Raw genomic sequence first — 11167 nt, forward strand, 5'->3', positions numbered from 1 at the left:
CCCCACTCCCAACTAGGCTCTCTCTCTCTCTCTCTCTCTCTCTCTCTCTCTCTCTCTCTCTTAACATCTTATGTATTTATTTATGAGATTCACAGAGGCGGAGACATAGGCAGAGGGAGAAGCAGGCTCCAGGCTCTTCACAAGGAGCCCAATGCGACACTTGATCCCCGGACCCTGGGATCACAACCTGAGCCCAAGGCACATGCTCAACCACTGAGCCCCCCAAGCATCCCCCAAGTAGGGTCTTAAACGGAGGCCCATGGGTCATACTTAGCATACAGAGTGGGTTTGGGCTGCACAGTGTTAACTCAATATGTGCTTTTTAAAAAATCCATTTCACATAGAAATGGAGCACCAGACTTTTAACATGAAGATCTGGGAACTCTGGGCCCGTTTTCTGCAAAACAGCAAGGGGCTGGGCTAGCTGCAGGCAAGGAGCCCCTGCAGCTCCACCTTCAGGAGGCTGGTCTTCCCCCGGGGGATTGGAGCTGTGAGCCCCTGCAGCTAGACAGACGGATTGGCCTGTCTGTTCCACTGGCTGCTGAAGAAAGGTATTCCCAGGTATGCCCTGCCCCTTCCTTGCCCAGACCCTGGCCCAGTGAAAGTCTGGCTGGCTGAAGACACCAACCAAGTGCCCAGGGTGTGTCCACATGGACGCTAATTCCTACCTCTCTGCCTGGCCCCAGCCTTAGTGCACTCGGAACAAGGAAGATGGCGAGATGTTAGCAGTGAAGGGGAAAGGGACCTGCATACTGTGGGGATGTCCTTTGGGGGTAGGATGGGCAGGGGAGTAAACCTCAGAAGGATGGGGGAGTTGGACCCCAATCCAAGGGTAGAGGTAATTGAACTCTCTCAGATCCATGCCGCACAGGTGTCAGGAAACCCTCTGGGGCTGACGGGGCAGGAATAATGAAGTCAATTCCTCTTCTCACTGAGGCCCTCCTGGGCTTAGCTCACCCTGCACCAGGGACAACTGCAGCCTTCTGGTATCTGTGGTACGTGTGAGCATGCATGTACACACACACACAATGTAAGAAAAACTTGATGTAATCCCACTCCTATCAGCAAGCATCCAGGTTTCACATCCAGTGAAGTGGACTCCCTGCAAAGGATCCACTCGGGATACTTTGTCCTTGCTCTCCTTGCTCAAAACATTTCCCTACCCCTCTTTGGAAGGCTCTCTAAGGAAACAAATCTTGCACCTTTAAAAAGCAATTGTGAAGAACCTAATAGATATTAACTGTTTGCATCTCTCCAAATTCTCTTAGGGTATCGTTCATGTACCTACATGTTTGTCTATGGTTATAATCAGTGGGCACAGACCATTGTGTGATCTGCTCCTCTAACTCACGATTTTCCCTCTGTTAGAACACCAGCCTTTGCTCTTCACCATGTCTCTAGGATTGGGCCTTGGTATTCTTTCAAATCTTTCACTGGGCCAGTGCCTCTGGGACCACCTTCTTTGCAAATCTGCTTTTCCTTTTCGGATTACTCTCTTGGAGTACTTTAATTGCAATTTGGCCAAATTGTTTTATACCAGAAAAGGAACAGATCCACAGGACAACTAGAAATCTGGAAATGTGCCCTTTCCTCACCATCCCTGACAACATCGGTCTCACATTTGTTATCTATCTCTGCCAGTGTGTCTCTCTCATTGCTAGACAGACAAGGTGCTGGTCCCTGTGATGGAGGCAATGAACACAGGGGAGGGGTTGGAAGGTTCGACTTCCTAAGAGGAGCCAAAAGACTGCATGTATCAGCCCTTCGTGAGCTGTGAAGCTGCTACCAGGGTCTGCCATTCTTCTCTGTGCCCCCTCTTTCCTGCACTATTCCAGTGCACGGTTGCGATCAACCTTAGAGGATTTCTGTCTTTAGATATACCAGTCCTCCATCTCTCTCTCTCTCTCTCTCTCTCTCTCTCTCTCTCTCTCTCTCTCTTTAGACTTATTTAGGGACACCTGAGTGGCTCAGCAGTTGAGCGTCTGCCTCAGGCTCAGGGCGTGATCCTGGGATCCCCGATCAAGTCCCCACATCAGGCTCCTTGCAGGGAGCCTACTTCTGCCTCTGCCTATGTCTCTGCCTCTCTCTCTGTGTGTTTCTCATTAATAAATAAATAAAATCTTTTTTTAAAAAAAGTTTAAGATTTATTTATTTATTTATTTATTTATTTATTTGAGAGAGAGCATGACCTGGGGGAGAGGCAGTGGGAGAAGCAGAGAGAATCTCCAGCAGATTCCCTGCTGAACTCAGAGCTGCATCCCACGACCCCAAGATGGTTACCTGACCAAAATCAAGAGTCAGATGCTCAGCCGACTGAGTCACCCAGGCGCCCCAACACTTCGTATCTTTTAGCCATAACTTTTAGCAGCTCTCCTACATGTTTTCTCTTTCTAGCACTTTCCTCTTTAGATTTGCTTCATACCTATTGTCAAACCATTTTTCTCTGTATTTGGACAAACCTATCTGGTATCCGTTGATAATGTCCATTTCTTTAATAATCACAAATTTAGCTTCTCTCACAGTAAGCCAGTCATCTTGGATGGATATGGTTTGGGGATCCAGATTAAAAAAATCAAACAAGGGTTCCAGAAAATGTGGAGGGCACATAATTAAAGGTATTCGAGCCCAGGAGACCCTAATGCATCAGGGAGAGGTAGGGAGTACCTGTTAGGTCAATACATACACATATACACACACAAATATTCACAGGTCCACATGTCTATATAAGCACTCATGTGATGTGTGGGTATCAGAGAACCTTTGCGACAAAAAAATGTCTTTGAATACTAGGCAAACACCTAACAGCACACAAATATACACAAGTATGGGGGAGCCTAGGTGGCTCAGTGTTTGAGCACCTGCCTTTGGCTCAGGAAGTGATCCTGGGGTGGTGAGATCGAGTCCCACATCAGGCTCCCCATGAGGAGCCTGTTTTCTCTGCCTGTCTCCTTGTCTCTCATGAATAAATAAATAAAATCTTAACAATATATATGTATATATATATATATATATATATACACACACACACACAAATGCACTCGAACACATGGTCTTGATAAGACAATAGCTAATGTGTTGTCAGCTTTCATTTATAAAACAGCTTCCCACGCATTCTCTTTTTATAACAACTTGTGAATAGAATTTGTCTTAATAGCTTTCACTCATTGAGCGCTCACAGGGCCGGACACTATGCTAAGTGCTTGAAATGCATTATCTCATTTAGTCTGCACAACAGCTATGATGTAAGTACTTATTTTAGCCCATTATACAGAAGGAAACACCAGGGCTCAAAGCCCTTAGGCAATTTGCCCAAGGTCACTCGGCTGGAAAATGAAGACACTGCGAAGTACTTTCACATCCTCCCGACTTCACACATCTGCTGCACACTCACACTTCCACCTGCAGGGGGCACCCTCACCATTCCTGAGCTGAGAGTGCAACTGAGCCAGAACTCTCACCTCTTTCTATCCTGGAACTTAGGAAAGCAGGACTTACTGGTCATTTTATTATGTTTCCAGGGCATAAAAACCTGAAGCCGAAGCAAGGCAGAAGCATCGTCCAAACTTATCATAAGATTTATAAGAATATACAAACAGTAACAATTTATGGAACACCTTCTAATTGCCAGAAACTGCACATAATGAACCAGTGTTAACCCTCACAGCCACCCTGAGGTGGAATCATCTGTGTCAGTGGTGAGGAACTAGAGGTTTAGAGAGGTTAAGTGATGCCATGGGTCACACACATAGTAAGTGGCAGAACACACGTTGGTCTGGCTCTTTCCTTTCTACTATCAGACAGTGGCACCACCTCTCCACAGATGGAAGGCTCAGTGGGCAAGCCTGGGGCCAGATTCCCACATTTTGTTCCTGATTGGACCCCATGATTCCTCTGCCCAGAGTCAAAGCCTTTTTGTGATCTGTGCTGCAGCCACCTGCCCTGTAAAATTGGGAGTCCTAATACCTGTGGGCTCAGGACAGGGTGCTGAGTGTGCCAGCCAGTGTCTTGCTTGCAGAAAGCAAAGATATCTTTAATCACAGCAGTGAGCCTCACCTTGACTATCTGGGGGATCTCTCACTCATCTCTGGGTCTATAGCTCCAACTTCATCCGTGATGCTCCCCCAATTCTGAGTTGTGTAACTTTTCTTCCCCCAGCTGGAGAGTGTCCAGCTCTCCAAGGAGACCAGAGAGCCCCCACCCTCTCCCCTGGCACACCTGGGTTCTCACCCCCGCCAGCAGCAACTGCAGCAGCAGCCTAGTCAGCAGGAGTGAGGCCAGACACTAGGTCGGGAGTGCTCACCTTAGATCCCAAAGCTCTCCAGACCTCTCTGGGAGGGCCAGTCATGCCTCCCACTTTCTCAGCAGACTCAGCCTCAGGCCCTAATTCCCTTAACCTCTTCCCTGTAATCTTTCGATTCCACCTCTGCCCCTCATCAGAGAGGCTCTGGCTGCACCAGACCATTTCTCCCTGGGAGCTCCATGCACCCACGCTGAGGGTACAGGCAGGACTTACTGACCCCCCAGTCCGTGGTCTGCTGTAGGATTCCTTTCCTGGGACTAGCCCAGACTTTGCTTCTGATGCAGCCCTGGCAGTGGGTCACTGCAGACAGCGGCTCTGCAGGGTATCCCGTCCAGAGGTGAGGCTGACCCCAGCTTGAGTCTCTTGGTGCTGCTCCCCCTCTTCAAATAATGTCCTCTCCCACAGTGCCCCTCACAGTGCTCAGCCACACCTGGGGGCTTGCCAGGAATCAATGCCCCAGGTACCTACCTCCAGGCATCAGGCCCGGGTCCCCACATTCCGCAGTGAGCTCCCAGTCCTCAGGCTTTCCTGCCACCCTGGGCCACTAAGCCCAGTGGACACCTTATAGCAGACAGAGATGGCAACTTTTTCCTTTTTATTTGGCTCCTTCTGTTGGCTCTCTCAGATCATAGACTTGGGGTATCAGCACAGGCAGGGGATGTGGACACCACAGTGTCATCCGACCACACCAGGGGTCACCCGCCCTCCCACATTCAAGTCCCCCTGTCCAAAAGCCCCCTTTCTCCTATAAAGCAGCAAGAGAACACAGGACTCAGAGGCACAGGACTGCAAAGATCACTTTGAGAGAAGAGTTCAAGTCCAAACGGGAGGATCCTGCACCTTTCTTAGAGCCGCCACCCCTGCTTGGGATCCGGGCGGCGAGAGGGGTGCCGGGCAGTGCGGCCCCGGGCTCGAGTTCCTTCCCATTGGCCAGGCTGCCTCCTCTCTCTCGCAGGCCTCAGCCACTCAGTTGTTCTGGGTCCCGGCGGTTTGGGGCAGTCTACCCTTTTGCAGCCGTCCTGCCACTGGCTCCTCCCTCCAGGCCCACGGGTAGCTCCCGGGAGCCAGTCAGGAGTGCTGGGAGCCCAGCCCGGGGCCCGCTCGCAGGTGGGCCCGCGGCCAGGCCGAGGGAGCCGCTGGGACCCGGCGCCAGCTTCCCGTGGACGCCTGGGCCGCGCCCTGAGCCTCGGCCGCCGCCCGGGGCCGTCCGGGGGGCGAGCGCGGGGAGCACGAGGCGCAGCGCGGCGCGAAGGGGCCGACGGGCGGCGGCGCGGGCGGCGGGGGGCTGGAGCCCGCATCCCCGCTGCCCCCCGCGGCGGCGCGCGCGGCCTGCCCGTGGCACTCCAGGTGCCCGCAGGGCCAGCGGGGCGCGGGGCTGGCGCGCAGCACCAGGGAGAGCGCCGCGATGCGGTGGATGGCCCTGCGCAGCGTGGCGATCTTGGAGAGCCTCTTGCCGCCCAGGTCGTGCCGCAGCGCCCGGCGCAGCGCGTTGAACGCCTCGTTGTAGTCCAGGATGCGCTTGCGCTCCCGCACGTTGGCCGCCATGCGCCGCGCCTTGGAGCGCACCGGCCGAGCGCGCTTCCGGCCGCCCGCCGCCTCCTCGGCCTCGCCCTTCTCCCTCAGCACCCCCAAATGCCTCCCGGCCTCCAGGCAAGAGCCCCCCGAGTCCTCGGAGGAGCCCTCAGCCCCCTGGAGGCCCCTGAGGCCTGGTCCCGGCACGCCTCGGTGCATGGCCTTCCCCGGGCCTCGCTGCCCCCGGCTCCAGCCCACTGGGCTGCCAGGCCACCTCCTGAGCCTCGACTCCTGCGGGCTGGACACTCCCCGGACGGGCCCTCTCTAGCTGGGCTTTATGGCACCACGTGGCTCTCCACCCTCCCCATCCATCCATCTCCCTCCTCCTGCTTTATTACCTGCCTCCAGGTAGGCTGGCGAGGGAGGAACCGAGAGGAAGGAAACGACGAGGGGAGGAAGCATGCAGATTCTTGTACTAGGGGACCAGACGGGGCAGCCCGGCCACGCCCGGGGCAGTGCTCCAGCCGCCAGGGGGAACCCGCCCTGCCTCACTGGGGGGCCTCTCTCGGGTGACCAGGTTGAACCTTCTACACCTGCAGCCCCCAAATACACTGCCAAATTTGGCCTCTGGGCGGGAGTGCTGGTAGGTGCACAGAAGGGTCACAATGGTAGTTGAGTGTGTTTCAAGAACCTGGAAAGTTCTTGTCCAGGCCTGTGGACAACCACAGAGCTGTCCTTGAGGAAAGCATGACTCTCCCAGTGGGACCATACAGAAGGGCCCTGCAGGTAAAAGGGACCTGGAGCTTCTTGCTTTTTCAGCTACTTGAGTGAGGCTGGCTGAGATCTGGATTTGGGCTTTTACTGGGCCTTACTCTCCCTCTCCCTTGCCTTTGGCTCCTACTTCTGAAGGCAGAGCTGGACTGAGTCAGCAGCAGAGGGTGATGGAGATTGTCTTGTGGCCCTCTGGCTCCCCTTGTGGTACCCATCAGGGGCATCTCTTGGTATTAAGGGCCCTTGTGTTTCATGACACAGAGCTGCCATGTTGTGAACTCAGAGAACCCACCCCACCCACCCATTCCTGGGGATTTGAATTTGTAATAGTCTCAGAAATAGAATAATACTAGTCCTAGAGGAAGACCCTCAATGGAATTTCAGGCATCCACAAGTGAGTTATTTGGAGTACCAAGGTCAATCTCATTCTCAGCCATAGTCCAAATGCCTCAAAATGGAAAGGCTTGCTCTGGCATCAGCTGGGATGGCCATGGGGTTAACATTCATCTCCCCAAAGACCATACCAAAAAAAAAAAAAAAAGACCATACCAACAATCCCATTATTTCAAACTGTTAATTGCTCCATGGTGAAAGAGAACAGGGCACTAGGAAACAAATATATATGTATCTGTGTGATTATTTGTTTTATTGTCAGTCTTGCTCACTAGACTGTAAGCATCCTTAAGGATATTTGTATTCCTAGGGCTCTGTTCCCCAAATCTGCAATATCTATGAAAATAAAAAGTGGAAAAAGTGAATGAAAGCAGATAGAACTGGATGTTTTCTCCTCTCAATCTCTTTCCCATCACCCCACAATACACACATATGCACACATGATCACACAAAAATACACGCCTCCAGGAGGATTCTGCACAGAGCATAGGCCACAGATGTCTGAGCACCCAAGTCCACCCATCCAGCTCAAGTCACAGGATGTCAGTCTCACTGGATGTCAGAGTGAGAGGCAGAGAGAGTCAAAACCCAGGAAATCTGGGACACCTGGGTAGCTCAGTGGTTGAGTGTCTGCCTTTGGTTGAGGTCATGATCCCGGGGTCCTGGGATCGATTCCTGCATCAGGCTTCCAGTGAGGAGCCTGCTTCTCCCTTTGCCTGTGTCTCTTCCTCTCTCTCTGTATCTCTCATAAATAAATAAAATCTAAAAAAAAAAAAAAAAACAGAGACTCTGATTCCTGTGTTACATTCTATGGCCACCTCTGCTCCCACCCTAATTCATGTCCCTTAGCCCCTCAATGTCACTCTAGAAAGAATGGAGTCATTGCCCTGCTCATGGTTTTGCCCAGCCCTTCAGAAAAGCCTGGCCCCTAGGGCCAAAGGTGGGAGTGTCAGGAGATAGCAGGTGGACATTTTAGTCCCAGAAGGGCCAGGTAGAATAGGTGATTTGGTGAGTGGAAGCCCTCTTCTATCTAGCCTTCCCCCAGCCAGTGTCCCCTTATGAAATGTCTCCTATCCATGGCACCTTGGGGCATATGAGTGTTTCCAGAGAATTCCCCCAGACAGGGAGTCAGGAGACCCAAGTCTAGTTCTGCTACCCACTTGCTTTATGACTTTGTACCAGTCATGGTACCTCAGTTTCCTTTTCTTTGCAAAGAAGACATCCTTTCTACAAAAGAAGGTAGGCAGGACCAGCTACATAATTTTCATGGCCCAGTGCAAAAGGGAAATATGGGGCTGCTTATTCAAAACTATTGAGATTTGAAGATGGTGACAGCAGAGCATTAAACTGAGCTTGGGGCCCTTCTATGCGGGGAGGGGGGGCAGGGTGCATAGGTCCCAAGTCCATGAAGCTGGCCTTGAGTATAGGACACAGTAGTGTAGTGGTAAAGAGCACAAGCTTTGGATGTAAACGCATCCAATATTTGCCTCTTCCTTTTTTTATATATTTTAACAAATTTTCTTTATTTATTTGAAAGAGAGAGCACGGTAAGGAGAAGAGGCAGAGGGAAAGGGAGAGGGAGAAGCAGACTCCCCACTGAGCAGGGAGCCCAATGCAGGACTCCATCCCAGGACTCTGAGATCATAACCCGAGCCAAAGGCAGATGCTTAACTGACCGAGCCACCCAGGTGTCCCTGGTATTTTTCTCTTTCATAAAAACCTCAGGAAAGGCTCTGAACCTCAGTCCTCTACCTGCCTCAGAGGACTCAGCGAGGTGGAACCTGGTGAAGAGTCGGCCTCAAGAAACACCATGCCTGGTTATCTTGAGGGTAACCTCAGTCTGAGTATGACCATTAACAGGTTTCCTCTCCCCGATGTTGTCTCCATGGAGCACATAACACATGATCAGGAGGAAAGGGATGGGCAAGCCCAGAGCCCCCCTCATGAAGGATAGACATGAGTTCCCCAAGGAATCCTTCCCTTCCCACTGATCCCCAGGGCAGCCTCACAGAGGGGACAGTCTGCCTGGGGCAGTGTAGGAGCTGAAGGAAGGGTGCCAGTCAGGTGATAAACATACTTAGGGATGCCTGGGTGGCTCAGTGGTTGAGCATTTGCCTTCTGTTCAGGGCGTGATCCTGAAGTCCCAGGATCGAGTCCCACATCAGGCTCCCTGCATGGAGCCTGCTTCTCCCTCTGCCTGTGTCTCTGCCTCTCTCTCTCTCTGTGTGTGTCTCTCATGAGTAAATAAATAAAATCTTAAAAAAAACAAGCTTAAAGTGTTTGCAACCCCTTTTCTTCCCCTTAGTGAGAACTCACAATCCTCCATGAGCAGGATGCAGCTTAGTAATAATAGCAACCATCATCTGAATAATATTTGTACTGACTTCTGATGAGTGCTTATTATAGGCCAGGCCTAGTACGAAGTGCTATTTATTTATTTATTTATTTATTTATTTATTTATTTATTTCTACTGAGTGCTTTTTAAACATATATTATCTTAGTCCCACAACAATCCTCTATGGAAGGCCCTGTTATTGTCATCCCCATTTTACAGGCAGCGACCCAAAGAGAATTAAGTAACTTGCCACAAGTCAGAGGGCTGAGCCATAGCTGAGCCAGGATTTCAAATAACGCAGTGTGGCTTCCCTCAAAGATCAAGCTCTTAACCCCTCTGGACTGGACCTGCATTCTCAACTCAGGGGATCCCCTCACCTCCACAGCACTGGTGGGCAGCCCCCACTGACCACCTGCAGGTATTAGAGACCTGCCCTTTGAAACAAAAGCCATTAAAATACTCAAATGGGGGGATCCCTGGGTGGCTCAGTGGTTTAGCTCCTGCCTTTGGCCCAGGGCGCGATCCTGGAGTCCCGGGATCAAGTCCCATATCGGGCTCCCGGCATGGAGCCTGCTTCTCCCTCCTCCTGTGTCTCTGCCTCTCTCTCTCTCTCTCTCTCTCTCTCTCTCTACCATAAATAAATAAATAAATAAATAAATAAATAAATAAATAAATAAAATCTTTTTAAAAAAAGATACTCAAATAGTTTCAAACAAGTATAAAAATTAAAAAGAGCTTGGCTGACATAGAGAAGGGTTGGGGTAAGGAGGGAAGGTCCCCTAAATGAAGAAAGACAAGCAGGAAAGAACAGAGATTATAGGCTGGAAGCCAGGAAAAGTCCCAAGAAGCCCAACTGCCCTCCACCTGGGCTGACATTTGTTACCTAGGATTTCCTTGGCTAATCCTATTTCCAACACCAGCCGAACTGATGAATGCTGGGACCCCAGGGAGAGCACAGAGAGCAGAAGTGACAAACCGGTGCCCACCTGCTTACCCTACTGCAGGTAAGCAAGGGCCCAGCAACCCAGGTATAGCTTGAGGGGATTCAAGGTCAGCCTGTAGCCTCCTAGGTGCACAGGTTGGGAAGGCTCTAGGCCGGAGTTCTGGATGGAGTTCAGTGGACTGCAGGGAGTCACTAAGCTCTGCCACAGCTTGCTAACCTTTCCTCCTCTGTGAAGCCAGCCCTGAGCCCTTCCCTGCAGGGCTCCCCTTCTTTTTTTAAATTTTAATTTTATTTAAAATCAATGAACATTTAGTGTATTTTTAGTTTCACAGACAGCATTTAGTGATTCATCAATTGCGTATAATACCCAGTGCTCATCACATCACATGCCCTCCTTAATGCCCATCACACAGTTACCCCATCCCGCCATCCATCTTCCCTCCAGTTACCCTCAGTTTGTTTCCTATAGTTAAGAGCCTTTTATGGTTTGTCTCCCTCTCTGATTTCATCATATTTTATTTTTCCCTCCCTTCCCTCCCTTCCTTTCTGTTTTGTTTCTTAAATTCTACATATGAGTGAAGTCATATATTTGTCTTTCTCTGATTGGCTTATTTCATTTAGCATAATACCCTCATAGTGATCCAAAGGGGCACTTGCACCCCAATGTTTATAACAGCGATGTCCACAATAGCCAAAATATGGAAAGAGCCCAGATGTCCATCGACAGATGAATGGATAAAGAAGATGTTACATATATATATATACATGTATATGTGGAATATATATATATATATATTCCATGTAACATATATGGAAACCGTGAATGAAATCTTAACATTTGCAACTACGTGGATGGAACTAGAGGGCTCAGATCCCTGGGTGGCTCAGCGGTTTAGCGCCTGCCTTTGGCCC

At 50.6% G+C, this 11167-nt stretch overlaps 1 protein-coding gene across 1 annotated transcript; it reads right to left on the bottom strand.

Annotated features, from left to right (window-relative positions):
- Window positions 1-4878: 4878 nt before the first annotated feature.
- Window positions 4879-6210, bottom strand: BHLHA9 (basic helix-loop-helix family member a9). The gene has a single exon (XM_055329388.1). It carries the CDS (start codon window positions 6029-6031, stop codon window positions 5369-5371), a length of 663 nt encoding a protein of 220 aa, XP_055185363.1. The 5' UTR covers window positions 6032-6210; the 3' UTR covers window positions 4879-5368.
- Window positions 6211-11167: the final 4957 nt, after the last annotated feature.

Source organism: Nyctereutes procyonoides, unplaced genomic scaffold (genome assembly GCF_905146905.1).
Source record: "Nyctereutes procyonoides isolate TBG_1078 unplaced genomic scaffold, NYPRO_anot_genome, whole genome shotgun sequence".
Classification (NCBI taxonomy): Eukaryota; Metazoa; Chordata; class Mammalia; order Carnivora; family Canidae; genus Nyctereutes; species Nyctereutes procyonoides.

Bases quoted from the DNA above. Each gene is read 5' to 3' on its own strand.
- BHLHA9 (XM_055329388.1), bottom strand. From the start codon at position 6,031: ATGCACCGAGGCGTGCCGGGACCAGGCCTCAGGGGCCTCCAGGGGGCT.